The sequence below is a fragment of the Phalacrocorax aristotelis genome, chromosome 13 (assembly GCF_949628215.1).
Source record: "Phalacrocorax aristotelis chromosome 13, bGulAri2.1, whole genome shotgun sequence".
In the NCBI taxonomy this organism is placed as follows: domain Eukaryota; kingdom Metazoa; phylum Chordata; class Aves; order Suliformes; family Phalacrocoracidae; genus Phalacrocorax; species Phalacrocorax aristotelis.
The window spans coordinates 11,195,857-11,212,977 of NC_134288.1; the positions used below are offsets into that span (position 1 = coordinate 11,195,857).

Here is a 17,121-nt window from a genome sequence, read left to right on the forward strand (position 1 = left end):
ATCCAGACCCGGTGTAACACTGCTCCTCCTACCCCAAAACAAGGCTGGGTCAATGCCTTTAAATGCTGTCTTAGAACCTTCCTCTTGGAAGTTTCTTTTTATTTTTCCTGGCACTCCATGCATTTTGTGTTGCACAAGGAATTCTGCAAAAAACTGAAAGATATCTTTCCTGTCATCTTTCTAAGAAAATACCAATGAACTATAACATTCCTAAAAAAATGAAGTCTCCCTTTTAACATTAATGAGAGGCTAGTAACATTTTAATCTACATGATGTGTAAGTTTTTAAACCTTAGACTATGAAGGTAAGAGTACCTTCATACGAGTACCTAAGAGTATCTGATTTAGCTCTTAAATTCACTGGAAGGATGGTCTAGGCCATAAAATTGGCCTGGACTATTATATAGCTTAATTCAAAATTAGCTTTCTTTTGACCTATATTTGGCTTTGGGACACAGAAAGTTTTGCATTAGCCTTGTAATTGCACAGCTGCCACAGGTAGAAGTGTTCTGACCACTGTATGTTATATTTTTTTATTCAAAGAAAGTTTAATGGTATTACTGAAGGAGATTACTTATGGTTTCCTTGTCCGCCCAGGATTTGAACCCCATCTCCCATTAAACGAGATTATGTTAATAAACCACAAATTCTTGAGAAGCCAACATATGTGTTGCAGGTGCAGAAATCTGTTTTCCTCTATTTGTCCCTTGCTTTGCTGTTTGCTCCTGGGCTAACGCATTTCCACCGAGGCAGAAATGTGGGTCAGTGCCTGCAGGGCTCTGTCCAGGGATGCTTTTGCCCAGCATGCCATGCAGGGACGCCTCTCCTCCAAGCACATGTGGGAAAACAGCCCTTCTGCGCCACTGGCCCCACTAGGGGCAGAGCAGGGCCTGTGGCACTCGGTGGCCTGGGGCCCCTGTCCCATTCCAGCCCTGTCCCTTCACCCGCAAGCTGCCAAGGGGGACCCATAGCAGTCCAAGCCCTGCTTGACCTTCATCTACCCTACTGCCCCTGGACCAGGATTTCCATCATTTACCCTCTCTTCCAAAAAGCCCTTCCTTCCATCTTCCTCTATCCCTCCATTTTCCTCCCACACCTCTATCTCCAATCTCTCCTTCTTTCCATCCCTTCATCTCCCTTTGATGTGTTCATCTTCCATCCCTACATCTTTCCTATCTCTCCATCTTTTATCCCTCCAGCTTCCTCCCATCTCTCTGTCTTCCACCCTGCTGTCTCCCTCCAACCTATGCCCTTCCATCCTTCCATTTCCCCATCCCTCCATCTCTCACCCCTCCATCTCTCCCCACCTCTCCATTTCTCCCATCCCTCTGTTTCTCCCATCCCTCCATCTTCCTCCCATCCCTTTATCACCCATCCTTCCACCTCCTTCCCTCCATCCTTCCATCTTCCGTCCCTCTGTTTCCCCCATCCTTCCACCTTCCCTCCCTCCCAGCCCCGTCCCCCATCTCTGTCCCCCCCGCGCCTCGCCCTTCTCTCACCCTCCTCCTCCTCCTCCTCCACAGCCTCCTCCTCCTCCTCCTCCCCCCGGCGCGCCTCCTCCTCCCCCGCCCGGTACCGCATTGCCGTAGTGCGGGGGGGTCGCTGCATTGCGCTGCCGCCGTCAATAGGTGGGCCCCTCCCGGGGAGATAAAGCCGCCGGAGCCCAAGCTGGCAGCCTCTGCCGCCCCGACCGCCGCTCCGGTAAGAGCTCCGGGACCCCCCCGCGCCGCGCCGGGACCGGGCCGCTCCGCAGCGGGGGGGACCGGGCTTGGGGGGGGGGGGTCCTGCTTCAGGGACTGCGGGGGTTCAGTGCACACGCCACCCCCGTGTGCATGGGGTGCTGCCGGGCCCGGGGGTGGGGGGGTACCCCCGGTGGGGGGGAAGAGGATAGGGCAGGGCCATACCTTCATCCTGCAGGTGCCTCTTCCCGCAGGTGGGAAATAACCCGCCTCCCCCCCAGCCTTCAGCGCCTTGGGGGAAAATCAAATAAAATAAACCTCCAGTTCCCCGAGCGGCCCCGCATCTCCCACCCTGGGTGCTGGGGGTGCGCAGGGGGGAGCGGGACCCGCGCCCAGGGCTGGGCGCTGCCGGGGACCCGACCTCAGCGGAGCTGCAAAATGGCCAGATCCAGGCTGGAGCTGTTCAAGGGCGGGGGAGGGACGGGGCAGCCAGGGCTCCCGCTGCCCAGGGAGGCTTCTCGCAGGGGATATTATTGCCCGCATGGCTGAATTGCTATTAGAGCAGCAAACTCCTGACCTCCTTTACTTTTATGGGCAGATTCATAAAATTGGATTTTATTAGACGTCAAATTAAAGCTCCTAATTGTGCTGGGTTTGTGTAGCAGCTGCAGAGCCATGGTAACGCTGGGAGATGCCAGAACAGCTCCCCGGATATATTGATTTGCGTTTTTAGCCTCCTCCCTCTGTTTCATCCATATCCATGGCAGAAAAATATAATAAACTCCCCCACTGCAGGCTTAGCCTACTCCACCAAGCTTTCGGCAGCCCCACGATTTGCAGCCCTGCTCAGGGGAGCAGGCGAGGGCTATTTTTGTCTGTCCCATTTTGCGGACACCATATTGTCACCCGAACCGTGCACAGCTTGGGAGCAGCGAGGGCAGCCTGTGGGGACAGGCACCCATGGCTCCTCCCAGGGCACCCACAACATGGAGGAGATGCCCTCAGGTTTGGAAAGACCGAGAAGGCACCAGTAACAGTCCTGAGCCGGAGGAAGGCTTTCTGGGGAGGGAGGGCACCTTTGAGGCACTGATGACGTAGCCCTGGGAACTGGGGGTCTCCAGGAGGGTGGTGGAGGGCAAGACACTTAAAAACGTGGCATCTTGCTGAGACTTGGAGGCTGTACGCGGCGACCAGAAATAGCCTGGCTGGTCTTCTCCAGGGGCGGGCTGGCTCCATCCCAGCGCAAACAGGGCTGCCAGACGAGGCCGGGCACCCCCGGCTGGGATGAGGTGCATGGTCCAGCTGGAAGGTGGGGTGAGGGGAAGAGAGCCATCCCCGATGGGCTGGGAGGGTGCTGTCACAGGGGTCTTTTGATGTGACTGCCTCTTCCCCTGCAGCCTCCCCAGAAAGGCAGCTGCGTTCCCACAGCCCTCCCTGCCACCACCTGCCCCGGCCAGCCCCACGTAGCCCACCAGCATGGGGAAGGAGAAGACGCATATCAACATCGTCGTCATTGGGCATGTGGACTCTGGGAAATCCACCACTACCGGGCACCTCATCTACAAATGCGGGGGCATTGACAAAAGGACCATTGAGAAATTTGAGAAGGAGGCTGCCGAGGTGAGGAGCCCGACCCTCAGCGTGCCCCCCACCCCACACTCCCACCCGCAGGGATGCTCCATGCTGATGCCCCACAAGTGTCCCGTGGGCAGTATTCCCCTCTTCCTGGTGCTGCCCTTCTCGTACCTTCTCTTTCTCCCTTTGTTCCCATCTATTTTTTTCCCTCTGCACCCTCGGGTCTTCCCGACTTCTCTGGCCTTGGGAAAATAGGCCATCTGGGCACTCACCACCCTCTTCTCTGGAGCTGAGGGACTCCCTGCCGCAGGCTGTTAATGAGGGCAGGGGCACGGCGAGGTCTGCAGGATGGGTTAGGGAACTGGCAGTAGTCGCCAGGATTCTGGAAGAGCCACAAACCATGGTGCTTCAGGGCATGAAATTTCTTCTAAATATTGTGCATGAGAAGTAAAACCTGATAACCCCTCACTGCCTAGTGCAAGACTCTCTGAATTTCACCCTGAAGCATCTACTTCCAGTGCGTGCTGGGGACAAGGTGCAGCATCAGTTGGACCATTTGTTTGATCCAGTTTGTTAAAAATCTCATTCTCATTTTTCTCAAGCATATGGCCTGATATGTAGCTTGATTGGTAGCCTTTAATATAGAGAAGCAGGCATGAAGCATGAGCATTTAATTTAAAACCTTTTGTTTAGCTCTTATAATGGTGACATTGGTAGCAATATAATAGTGCACGCATTTAGCAGGCTGACACACAGTAAAGCACCACCCAAAACCAATCATGTGGCAAACACAAAGATTAAAGAGGAGAAATAGTCTTGGGGAGAAAAATATGAATTGGAAGCTCTCAGAAATTAATGATGGTAAATTCTAGAGAGGTGGGTGAGCCAGGAAAAGCCTGGCTGTGTTATTGACAGGGCAGATCTGGTCTCTCAGAAGATGGCTTGTCATCGTCATTCCAGGAATCTTTAAGGCAGATATCCCTAGATGTTTTTTTTTTTTTTAATTATTATTATTATTCTTATTATTTCCCCTGGACAAGATCCCACATTTCATTGGGGGGGGGGATGTTTACCAAGCTGCCACTCTTAATTATATGTTTTGCTGTCTGTCTGTCTTAACCTTTTGAATTTGCTGATCACATCCTAGCTAAACCACCCATTTTCCTGCCTCACTGTGAGCCCTTTTTTCTAACGCTTAAGCAAAGAGCTTTTTCCTTCATACAAAATGATCTCTCCCCCTGATTTAAAATGATCACTGATATCCCTCTCTATTTCCCCCCCTCACCTACAGATCCAATATGGCATGAGTATGTTATTGTAGATGTGATTGCGGCTATTCTAATTGAACAGACACTTTCACTGACTTGTGAGAATACGCGGGGACTGGAAGCTGCTATTAATAGCCTATTGACTGAGCTTACAGACTCCATTTTCTGATGCAGGGCTGGGGAAGGGTTTTCTTCCATTAGGTGGCATTCGCAGGAAATGGAGGCCTGCGTGCACCCAAAAACCCAACAAAACCCCCAGGGTCTGATTTATTTTTTTTTTTAAGAGAAAAGAGAGGATTTTTTTTCCTTTTGACTCAGGGAGAGAGGTAACTGTATCTTCAAAAGAAGAGTTGTTCTGTTTAGAAAAAAAACTGAAGAAAATCAGTATTTGTGGTCTCTGAACAGAAAGCTGTCCCTCCACTGGGGTTTGATCAAGGAAAATCAGGCTGTTTCCGGCACTGAACAGGGAAGGTATTGTGCAAAGCTAGATAATACCCTGTGTTTTTTTCAACAATATCTCGGGGTAACTGAATATACCCCGTGAAACGAGGGAAACTGTTTGCTAAATAAAGGATCTCATTTGTCTTCAAGTTATGTATGATGCTGAGTTCTGGGGGGGGTTTCACACGAGATGACCAGCTGTCTGTGTGCGTGGTTGTGGGTGCCTGCAATGAGATGCTGATTCCCACTCAGCTCCCATGGAGAGCTAGGGGTCTGCTCTGTGCCTCAGTTTCCCATCCAGAAGTGAAGGAATAGGCTGCTGATGGATGAAAGGCTGTGGGATGTGCTGGTTGAGCTCCTGCCCGAGAATTACCCGTCATTAATGCATTGCACAAAAGGTGCCATTCCTCAGTTTATCTCTGCTATTTCCGTCAGTAAATAAGCACACTCTGACAACCCCCTCCCTTTTCCCTGGCAAGAGAGGGGTTTGATGTGCATGCTGGAAAAGGTTGGCCTCCAAGCTCCTGCTCTGTCCCCTCACTAAGGCCAATGCCAGGAGGATGCTTAGGAGCAGACATTTGATTCTGGATTTTTCTACCCCCCCAACTGCTCTTCCTGCAGGCGTGAATGCTCCCAGCTGCCCAGTGGGGATGGGGCATCACCCTTTAGATGCACTGTCCCCTCTGAGGAGGGGGAGGCTTGCCCCTGGCTTTAGGATTTTGCTTGTACTCTTCCAGAGCAAGCTGCAAAGTCATCACAGCTCTCAGCTGTTACATAGATGGGCCAGCACTGTTAATTCTTTGTGCTGCCCAGGCGTGGGGCTGGAGTGCAGGAGCCAGGGGCAGATCAGCCCCTGGGCACGGTGCAGGCAGGACGCGTTCAGATGTGATGCTGCGTTAGCCTTCTTGGCGAGGATCATCACTGAAGCGTTCGCTGCCTGCAATCAGGAAGCTCTTCCTTCTGGATCAGTGATTTATAATTGGCTATAATAAATTTTACTCATTGATACTCCAGAAGAAAGTGCAGTTGCAGAGAACACCGGGACAGATGGATGGGAGCAGGATTCACAGCTCTGTCCTTGCACAGTGGTTAGAGCCCATTAAATCATCTGCAGATGACCTAAATTCCATTTTTCATCTTAAACAAAACCTTGCAACTGAGGCCAAGAGCTGATCATCAATGCCCATTAACCCTTTGCTTTGGCTGGGCTCCCCAGCCTTCCCCAGCACATAGTGTGGACAGCAAGGGGTGGTCTTGTGCTGCCCCATCTCCATGTTGGCAGGATCCCAGCTCAGACTGGGAGCACCATCTCTGGGCTGGGGGAGGAAGTCTGTCTCTCCCTGATGGCATGATGTCAAAGGACACTGACCCAAAGGAGAAAGCAGTTCAGAAGTGACATTGTGGTTTTACCAAGGAATGTGCTTTATCACAGGACAGAGAGATTTGCTATAGCTAATCTCATCTAGCATGGCTTTATGCATTACAACGTTGGCTGAGATTTTGGCCATTTGGCAAGAACAGTTGGTCTGGCTGCAGCTCACAGTAGCTTTTCATGTGAATTCACACACTCTGTGGCAAAAATCAATCACGTTTCTATTCTGCTCATAGCAACCAGCTTGCATTTCATTTTCTTTTAACCCATTCCCCTCCTACACTCCTGTCAGTTATGGCCCCACTTGTACAGCAGTGCCCTTTCCCACTAACCAGCTGTCTCACAGGTTTGGTTAATAGATTAAAATGCAACAAGAAGAAGCTTTACACCGTTGCTGTGTAATTCTGTAGCACCGTGATATCCCAACAGCAGTGCAGGACCGTGGCTTTCATGGTGGAGACCTCATGAGTCACTGGCTCCGGCTCCTCCCCATCCACTTACAAATTCACTCCACAGGTCTTCTTCCAGCCTCTCATCATCCTGTTCAGGAATGTGTTGAGAGCAATATCTCCTTTCACCTGTACTTATTACTAAATAGGTCACTGCCATTGGATTTAGGGAATTTTGCCTTCAATGTTTGCAATGTGACCCTCTGCCTATGTGAGCCTGGGGTTTGTTCTGGATGGTGGGTTGCTGGCACCAGTGCTGTGGGCTTGGGTTTCTTACCAGCTCTTGCCTTTGTGTTTTCCAGATGGGGAAGGGGTCCTTCAAATATGCCTGGGTGCTGGACAAGCTGAAGGCTGAGCGCGAGCGTGGCATTACCATTGACATCTCGCTGTGGAAGTTTGAGACCACCAAGTACTACATCACCATCATTGATGCACCTGGCCACAGGGACTTCATCAAGAACATGATCACTGGGACCTCCCAGGTGAGAAATGGTGGCCAGGGGGTGGGGGACTGCTAGAGGTGGGAGGCTGAGGCTTCCTGATGAGCCCAGTGTCATGTAGGTGCTGTTGGAGTTCTTTTGGAGGTGGGTAGTTGAGACAGCAGACATCAAGTGGCGTTGAGCAGGGCCCGTGCAAGATGCTGGGCAGCACCAGGGGACGCAGCTCGCCATGGTCCTGCATCTTCCTGGGCATCTGTAAGAAAGGGCCTCCTTGGGTACAGAGTGGTGTTTTTTCCCCTACTTGGAGGAGGTGGGGATGAATACAGCCTCTCTGGGAGGTGGGATGCTATGACCTACATGCATTTGGGTGATGGTTTCTCCCATATTATTTTAGACTCAGCCAACTAAGGTATACAAGAAACTTCCAACAATCCCTTAGGTTTTATTGGCTAAAGGAGACTTCATGGGTCTTTTATTCCTTTTTCTCAAAACGGTTGTCTTTGTCCCATAAACCTCATCACATTGCCAAACTCCATGGTCTACCATTCCAGGGTAGGACAGTTTCCCCTCATTGCACTGCAGGACATTCCTGCATCTCACTGGTTGATGGGTGCTGGATGAGCCTCACTGCATGCCCAGTGAATGGGAATCCCATTGCTATGCCAGTTGTGTTGGGCATGGCTTTCCATCAAACCCAGGCAGCTTCTGCTGTAGGCTCTGGGTACAGAAGTAAGCCAGGGAACACAGTTTGCATGGCAGTAGTCTCATCCATCACCCAGGGAGATTATTTACAAGACTTCAGCAGGGCTTTAGGTAAGGCCTTGGCTGTGCATCCCTTGATGATCAAAATGAGGTCTTGGCTAGAGTCATGCAACTTGGAGGGACCCACCCTGGTTTCCAACCCACGTTGGAAAGCCACGCACATTTGGCAAGTCTGAAATAACACAGTTAAGTGAGTTTTGAGGTAGATCAGCAGGGTTATGGGTAGCAACTGGCCGGGAGTTTGTCCAAGCCATGAGTAGTGTTCATCTGGGACTTACTCAAAGCTCAGGGTGTCACCAGGGGCAGTGCTCTCGGGGGACAGAAGCAATTCATTAGCTCTCTCCCCCCAGGCTGACTGCGCTGTCCTGATTGTTGCTGCCGGTGTCGGTGAATTTGAAGCTGGTATCTCCAAGAATGGGCAGACTCGTGAGCACGCCCTGCTGGCGTACACCCTGGGGGTGAAGCAGCTCATCGTGGGCATCAACAAGATGGATTCCACAGAGCCCCCATACAGCGAGAAACGCTATGATGAGATCGTCAAGGAGGTCAGCGCCTACATCAAGAAGATTGGCTACAACCCAGCCACAGTTCCCTTCGTGCCCATCTCGGGCTGGCATGGAGACAACATGCTGGAGCCCTCTCCCAATGTAAGTGTGTGCTTTGCGTTAGGCTTTTCCCCCTATTCCAACTCTTCCCATCCAGGCTGAAGCTGACCTCTGTGCTCTGAAAACCTCAGGCACGTTTCACGCACCTGTTGTGCATAATGGCCCGCGTTGCCAGCCTAGATGTGTTTGTCACGTAGCTCTGATTGTGCCGAGCCAGGATGAATGGGTGTGCTGTTCATGGGCACGCTGTTTGCTGTACCATGGCCAGACACTCCAGTGGCTAAACATGAGCATCTTCAAGAGTTGATGGCTTTGCTTCTGGGATGAGATTTGAAGGGTTCACAATGTCAGACCCATGATGACATTGGAGCCATCCACAGCCATTGTCACTCTCAGCAGGAATATAATGTGTGTTTTTAGGGCATTGTTTTCTGAGAGAAATAACACGATCTTGTCACAGGCTTGTAACAGCTCCCGCCACACAGCTGGGCTCCCATGTGTTGCGTAGCAGGTGCTGTTTCCCATCAGCGCCATGTGCCACTGTGATGGCCACACCTCCGCTTCCAGTGCTGGGACCTCACTTCTTAAGGTGACTTTTGCTTGGGGAGGTACCAGGTTTCCCATGCCAAAGACACGGTTTCCTAGAGCATCTATTTGGGTTTGGTCTTTCTGCAGTTGCTTTTTACAAGCTCTCTCCCTCTATGCATCAGTGATGGGCGTGGTGGGGACACAAAGGCAGGGTGCCCTTGCCATTATTTCATGACAGGAGGGGAGAAAGAAGAGCTTGAAGAAGGATGAGGGTAGCTTGGCTGGCCAACTGCCAGTAGCAGTTGTTACATTCATATTTTTTTGAGAAAAATCTACCCCAGCTTTAGTCTTCCAAAGAAATGACGGGCTGGAAAGTTCTGGCTAGAGGAAGGTCCCTGCTCTCCTGCTGGCTTTTGGGTGACCTTGAGCAAGTTGCTCATACCAGAAACCACCAGCCATCCCTTGTGAAACCAATGGGAAATTTGATGCTTAAGAAGGCTTTAGGACTTCACCTGTGGATTATGGGTCAGGGCTCTGTGACGAGGGAGGAAACATATTGACGGAGGTCAAGGGTTGCAGGGCTGAGCTAGAGGAGTCCTGCAATGCAAGCTCTCGTGTCATGTAATGCAACTCACAGCCTTGCACAGGAAAGGCAGCTCTCTTGGGGCTGGCTTGGAAGGAAGGAATTTTGGGGGTGCTTGGGAGATTCCTGTCCCCTGCAGAGCAGAACTGGAATAAAGGTCAGCTGCGGCCATGCCAAACGCAGCCACATAGTTCCTGGGTGCCTCAAATCAGACAGGCTCCAAATGTCAGCAGCTGCTGGGCCGGGAAGATGATCCTGAACAATTCTTCTATTAATAGGCTGCAGAGGGGAGGCATGGAGCAGGATGGGGCTCACTGGCCCCTTGCCTCTGGACAGGTGTCAGAGCATGTTCTCAACGTGATGTGCTGCCTGAGAGAAGGCAGGGGCCAAAATAACTCACCCCTCTGCCATAAGGAAGCAGCTGGCCCCAGGGTGGGTTCCCAGAAGCTGCCAGAGCTGGGGAATGGGGAAGAACTTCTGGCCAGAGGTCTGGATCAACATGAGCTTTGCTGGAGAGGGTGCAGGGTCCTCCCCATGCTGTGGTCCCCAGGTGGTCCCTGTCCTGTCTTTGCCAGGACACCGGCTTGCGACAGATGCCTCTTTCCCATATTGCACCCCATCTAGGAAAGCTTGAGCAGGAGGCTAGTGTACATCTCTCCTCATTCCTCACCCAAAAAAGCTATGATTTTTTTTCACTCGCAGTTTCTGGGAGGGTTTCACTAAAGCACAAGGCAGTCAAGTGACTTGTCTGTCTGTCTCTCAGGGGACTTATCAGAAAGTGGGAATTAGAGCCGTGACGTCCCTGCAGCTCCTGTCACCTCCAGGCAAGGGGAGGTGTGGTGGTACATCAGGCTGGAGCCAGCTCTGAGTGGAAGATGCCAGCCCATGTCCCTGTTGCACAGCAGCCCCAGGCTGACTGCAAAAAAATGACGGCTGGACTGCACTTCCATCAAAGTTTGACATTTGAGAGCTTTTTGGCAAATGGGGTTTTATCTGAAACCAGCTTTTTGTTGCTGCAGCTGACAGAACTGGGCCATTCGATGAGGTCTGGGAGACTTTCACCCTGTGGGATGCTGCAACCCAAACACACCTGATCTGCAGTGCAAGGGAGCATGGTGGCCCGGGGCTGCAGGCTCAGTGTTGGGGTGTGTGGGGTGGGTGTGTCGGGATGCTCATGGGCTGGGTAAAATCAAAGGTGGCTGTTCTGTAAAATGCACTTGGGGTGCAAAAGAGTTGGAGCTCAGCTGTTATTTGCGGGGGCTTGAGCCTGCAGTTTAGCCTGTCTGGCTGCCGGGTTTGGTCAGATCCTGCTTTTGCCATAGGAGTGATAGAACAGCAATTGCTTTTTGGGAAACAGATTTGGGGGATATATTAGAGAGGTTTTACTTGGGTGGCCCTAAGAGGCAGCACAAACCAGGTTTTGCAGATGCCTCTCACCCTGGGGCCATGCCAAGGTTTCTCAGAGTAAATTTCTCCCCAGAAGGTGTCGAAGTGCATCTTCATCTGATTCTTGGGATGTCAGAAGTTTTCTGGACAAAGCATGGAAAGGAAAAATGATGTTTCTAACAGCCAGGCATCATGGGGCAGAGGTTGCCTTTTGTCTGTGTCCCCAAGCCTTCCAGGGGAGCTGCGGGCACGCGGGTGGCCATCACCCTCGAGAACAAAGCCTATGGGCAGGCGGCCGCCGGGGCAGCTGCTCACATGGATGCCTGCCCGGTGTTTCGGGCCATGCGACAGCAGGCTGGGGGGAAGGTCTGAGTCATCCTGTGCATCACATGAGGCTCTGTCACCGGCTGGCTGGATTTATCATTTTGCTGGGCTGTTAGCCTGATGCTGGGGCTGGCTGCATGGCAATAGCTGCAGTGCCCTGGGAAGGATCCCCTGCAAAAGAGTCTCCGGGCTCTCCTGCCACTGTCACCGAGGAGGGCAATTGGTGTAGACACGACCGTCTGAGGAAGGCTGACCTGAACACGTTTTATGCAGGCTGAATTCCCTGGCTGGACCCGGGTCTTCCTCTCTCTCCTTCCCGAAAGTGGTGCAGACTGCAGGATGGGAAACCAGCCTTGGCATAGCCGTGTCCTCCAGGGATGACTGTGAAACTGGGGGCACTTTGAGGGTCCCATTTCATCCCTAGCCCCAGCCCTGTACCCAGTGCACTGTGCCACTGGTGTTGGTGCTTAAGGGAAAAGCCACATCCATAATGTGTGCAATGGAGCTGGGGCACACGGGCAGCGTTTCACATCTGAATGGGAAAATATTGTCTAAATCTCTCTGTGCAGAAGCAAGGGGGAATGACCTTGCAGGCTTTGATCTTTGTTTGTTGCATCAGGGTTGTTTCAGACCCAGGACTGAATTTTTCTTGCTGACAAGCCCCAGGCATTGCTACAGCTTCCAGATGTGCAGCATCACCTGCATCAAACCATGGCCTCTACTGAGCACATTTCCCTATCCCTCTGACTTTTTCTGGCCAGTTTTAGCTTTAAGGATCCAATTTAGGGCAGGAGCAGAGAGTATCTGTGAAAAACGATCCTGCCCCTCAGCAGCCCTAATGCAAGCGCCAGGTTTTCAGCATCCTCCCAAGCCAGTGTTTAAAAACCAAACCCTGGAGGGGTGATAGCAGGAGCAAGTGGAGATAAGGGTCTCTCTGGGGCTTGCCTTGATGAAACTTGGTTCCCAGGACTGAAGTTTGGGTGCTTTGTAGCTGGGACTTGGCTGGATACTCTGTGGTGCCTGTGCCATCATTGCTGGAGAGCAGGATCCATGCAGCTGGCATGGGAAGGCAACATCCACAGGATGGTGTTGAGAATGGGGACTGTGAATTTGCTGGATTTATCCACTTTATCCTTTTTCTCCTATTAATGGATGTTTTATGTGTTTCTAGGAGAGAGGGGGGAGATTGAGCAAGGGGGTATGGATAAGCCTGCAGGGATGGTGGAGTGAAAACTGCTCCCCAGTCCCCAGGTAAAGCAAGGAGATGGTTGGACTGACTCCGTGAAGGTTGTCCTGGTAGAATGTCTCTCTGGAATCACCTCTGAATGCTGAGGACGGGCACACCCAGTGCATGTTGTTGCTGTTCTGTTTCCAGATGCCTTGGTTCAAAGGCTGGAAGGTGGAGCGCAAGGAAGGCAACGCCAGCGGGGTGTCCCTCTTGGAGGCTCTGGACACCATCCTGCCCCCAACCCGCCCCACAGATAAGCCCCTGCGCCTGCCCCTCCAGGACGTCTACAAGATTGGAGGTGAGCAAAAGCCTTAGAATCATAGAATCATTAAGGTTGGAAAAGACCTCTAAGATCATCAAGTCCAACCGTCAGCCCAACACTACCATGTGTTCTAAACCGTGCCCTGAAGTCTGCGAAGCTGTAGAAGCAGCACTGTGAAGTGCTGCGTCTACACGTCTTTTAAACACCTCCAGGGATGGTGACTCCACCACCTCTCTGGGCAGCCTGTTCCAGTGCCTGACCACTCTTGCAGTGAAGAAATTCTTCCTAATAACCAATCTAAACCTCCCCTGATGCAGCTTGAAGCCGTTTCCTCTCATTCTATCACTAATAACTTGGGAGAAGAGACCAACACCCACCTCACCACAGTCCCTCTTCCCTCTACTTTACCCAGAGTCTTCATTCCATGGGAGTTTGGGAATGACATATCCAGGTATTGGGGAAATGGAGGATTGAACTCAAACTTGACATAATGTTGGGGAGAAGGGTGTTAGCTCCAGGGCAAAGACCCTGTTGGAGATTGGGCTGTCTGGGATTGGAGGGTGATATGCCCAAAGGTGCCCAGTGACCGGAGAGGAGCAGCAGGTTTGTGAGTTCTCCCCGGGGAATACACAATGCCAAAACAGCTGCAAATTTGGATGTTCCAGAGGTCATGGCTGGCAGGGCAAGATGGAGGCAGCAAAAATGTGCTGGGGCCTGGATGAGGGACAAGGCCAGCAGGGAGGGTCAGCAGTGAGGCTGGTGCGTGGCAGCTTGGCCACGGTCTGCCTGGGCTTCCCAAATGCTGGTGTCCATCACCGGCACCTCCATCTGCCAAGCTGGCCCATGGTGTCAGCCATGTAGGGAATGTGTTGGTCGGCAAGTCTCCTCTTCCCTCTGGAGTGGTGATGGGGACACTTTACTGAGCTATAAATACACCACGAGCTCTCTGACCTGCTGGCAGCAGTGGGCAGCCCTGCTGAGTCCCCGACTGCCGGATCAGGCTGGCACAGCCGTTTCCAGCCCTTTTCCACATTTTTCCACCTCAATATGAGAAAAAACTTCTTCCCTGTGCGGGTGCCAGAGCAGGGGCACAGGCTGCCCAGGGAGGCTGTGGGGTCCCTTCCCTGGAGACATTCACCCCCCGCCTGGACGCGGCCCTGTGCCCCTGCTCTGGGGGTGCCTGCTCCAGCACGGGGTTGGACAGATGCTCTCCAGGGGCCCCTTCCATCCCCGACCACTCTGTGATTCTGTGTGCACTGCGGAAAACAGGCAGGGATTGAACATGGGTTTTAGCAGGCTTTTTAATGCAGTCTTTTGTTTTGCAATGGAGATGAAAAGTGGTGAGCAAGTCTGTGTCCCCCCCTAGATCAGCTGGGGGAAAGATACAGTTTTACCATTAGGGAGGTCCTTAGAGAGCAGAGGCACTGTGGGACAGGAGGAGGTGGAGGCAGCAGGGTGGATGTGGAGGAGCAGATGTGTCCAGCCAACCTCTTTTCAAGGTTGTTTCTCTTAATGATTCTCCACCTGACTTCAAGGGTGAGTTTTCTTGAAGTCTCCTGATGTCACAGGGTGACATTCCCCTTCATTTAATGGGTCACCCTCATTCCCTGGCAGATTTGGGCTTCATCCCATGCTAATGGTGTGGTCACCAGGGATATGGAGCGTGTTGCATGCACGCCATCATGGGCCCAGTCCTCCACACAGGAGGTGCCACAGCAGCTGCAAAGGAAGAGCTTTCAAGGCATGTGGGTTTCTCAGGGCCTTCTCATTGTGGTATTACTCCTTTTTTACAAAACATTGGGTAGAAAGAACAGAGTTGTGGCAATTTTGGAGACCCTAATGTTGACCTTACAGCTAAAATCTGGGGTTTTTTGTTTTGCAAGAAGTTAATGTGGTCATTGGTGAAAACCACTGAAGGTATCTTGCTTTTGCTGCAGCCAGGCTCTGCCCCAGGGATATGCCAAGCAGGTTACATTTTGTTCTGTTCTGTCCTTGTCTCCATAGGGATTGGCACAGTCCCTGTAGGCCGGGTGGAGACCGGCATCCTGCGGCCCGGCATGGTGGTCACCTTTGCACCCGTGAACATCACCACTGAAGTGAAGTCTGTGGAGATGCACCATGAGGCCCTGAGTGAGGCTCTCCCCGGGGACAACGTTGGCTTCAACGTGAAGAACGTCTCCGTCAAGGACATCCGTCGCGGGAACGTCTGCGGGGACAGCAAGTCAGACCCGCCACAGGAGGCAGCGCAGTTCACATCTCAGGTCAGCAGAGCTGGTGGTGCCACCACACATGGTTTGCCACCATCAGCTGGCTCCCAGCCTTGCCCTGACACCGCTCTGTCCCCCAGGTGATCATCCTGAACCACCCGGGCCAGATCAGTGCCGGCTACTCGCCTGTCATCGACTGCCACACCGCACACATTGCCTGCAAGTTCGCTGAGCTGAAGGAGAAGATTGACCGGCGTTCTGGCAAGAAGCTAGAGGACAACCCCAAGTCCCTGAAATCGGGTGACGCAGCCATTGTGGAGATGATCCCTGGCAAGCCAATGTGTGTGGAGAGCTTCTCCCAGTACCCACCCCTTGGTAAGGGAATGCCTCTTTTGAGGTCCGCTGCAGAGGAGCATGAAGTCTCTATGATTGCAGAGCTCACACCAGATGTGCTGAGCATCCCCCACCAGTTAGACTGGGGAAGGAGCTGAGCACGTTTGTTTGCTCACCCATGTGCTGGGGGTGCAAAATCTGATGCATGAACTTTGTTAGGGTTGATGGGGTGGGAAGGGCTTTCTGCTGAGCTGGGTTTCCAAAGGCAGGGCTGGGTTTTCCCTCTGGGAGCAACAGGATGTTTCCTTCAAAGTTCCTAAACCCTGATGGTTTCTGAGTGCAGAACTACTTTTCAGTTTCCCCATCTCTGCCCTAAACCACAGCTGGTCAGGAGAAGAAACAGAGATGTTTGCTCAGCAGAGGACACCTTTTAATGCAGGGAAGTGCTGTTCATTCCTTGGATGATGTTGCACACCTGGAAGCTTTAGCAATGCCAGGAGCTTGCAGAGAGCAGGTGTGATTTAAGTTTAACAAATATCCATTTAAACAGGGAGGAGCATCAGGCTAGCTTGGCGGTCAGAGTAAGCGTTGGTGGCTCAGGGCAGGAACCTGCTTCAAGGACAGGGGTAACGCATGGCAGCACGACTGGTGGGTGTAGATCCCACCATCACCCACCCAGAAGATCTCAGCCTTAGGGAGGGCAGGGTGGCTGTGTTTCACTCACATCCCTCCTCTCTCCACCCCACAGGCCGCTTTGCTGTCCGTGACATGCGGCAGACCGTGGCCGTGGGCGTCATCAAGAACGTGGAGAAGAAAAGCGGTGGGGCCGGTAAAGTCACCAAGTCTGCCCAGAAGGCCCAGAAGGCTGGAAAATGAATTGTGGGCTCCCAGTGCATCGCGCAGAAACCATCCCTGACACCAGGACGCTGCCACCGTCTCCCCCGGGCGCATGTGTGCACATCAGCTTGTAAGAGTTTATATGTCAACGACTGGATGCTCACCATTAAGGTCCAGTGGAAATTCTTTAAAAGGAAAAGCATGTTCCAGCGTTTGTGAGGCTTCATGTTAATTTTACCAATAAAACTGGTACAACATCCACAGTGGAAAAAAAAACCCAAACAAAAAAAAAAACACAAAAAAAACAAAACAAACCAACCAACCCAAAAGGTGTGGAGCTCTGTGTGTGCATCTGTCATTGGGATGGGCTGGTTTTGATGGGTTTCCTGTAGTCCTACTTAGAGCAGATGGTGGGGATGGGCACAGGCAGGGCCAGGATGGAAATTTGGAGGAACGAAGAGAGCTTGGCACCAATATTCAGGGTGTCACCCAGCACCCTGCCCTTCCCCAGCTCTTGCCCCTCGATCGATTGTGGTGTCCGGTCTGATTCCCCCAGCCTAAAGCAGGGGCTGCTCTTACAGCAGCCTGGGTTTTGATATTGTCCTTAACCTGCTCAGTCTTCTAATATCAATTATGAGGGTCTTTATTATATTTTTTCCATGCAAAATAAGCTTAAGTTAATCCCCTAAAGTTATGCCATTTAAAGAGAGAAAATACCATACCCCATGCCTCCTTGAAGGGCTGGCAGCATCACTTTTATTCAATACCCATCATTTTGGGAGAAGTGGCCAAGGCTGCCGTCTCTCTACACACCTTGCCTCACACACATGGATCCTCCAGCCC

General features: G+C 52.0%; 1 protein-coding gene across 1 annotated transcript; it reads left to right on the forward strand.

Moving 5' to 3' along the window:
* The first annotated feature begins 1,559 nt into the window (after positions 1-1,559).
* EEF1A2 (eukaryotic translation elongation factor 1 alpha 2) lies at positions 1,560-16,607 on the forward strand. The gene is made up of 8 exons (XM_075108708.1): positions 1,560-1,700; positions 3,076-3,298; positions 7,086-7,265; positions 8,336-8,632; positions 12,787-12,937; positions 14,906-15,162; positions 15,249-15,483; positions 16,190-16,607. The coding sequence occupies exons 2-8, from the start codon at positions 3,155-3,157 to the stop codon at positions 16,315-16,317; spliced, it is 1,392 nt and encodes a 463-aa protein (XP_074964809.1). The 5' UTR covers positions 1,560-1,700; positions 3,076-3,154; the 3' UTR covers positions 16,318-16,607.
* Positions 16,608-17,121: the final 514 nt, after the last annotated feature.

Coding starts and splice junctions, on each gene's coding strand:
- EEF1A2 (XM_075108708.1), top strand. CDS start 3,155: ATGGGGAAGGAGAAGACGCATATCAACATCGTCGTCATTGGGCATGTG. Junction 3,299..7,085: donor TTGAGAAGGAGGCTGCCGAG/GTGAGGAGCCCG, acceptor TGTGTTTTCCAG/ATGGGGAAGGGGTCCTTCAA. Junction 15,163..15,248: donor CAGCGCAGTTCACATCTCAG/GTCAGCAGAGCT, acceptor TCTGTCCCCCAG/GTGATCATCCTGAACCACCC.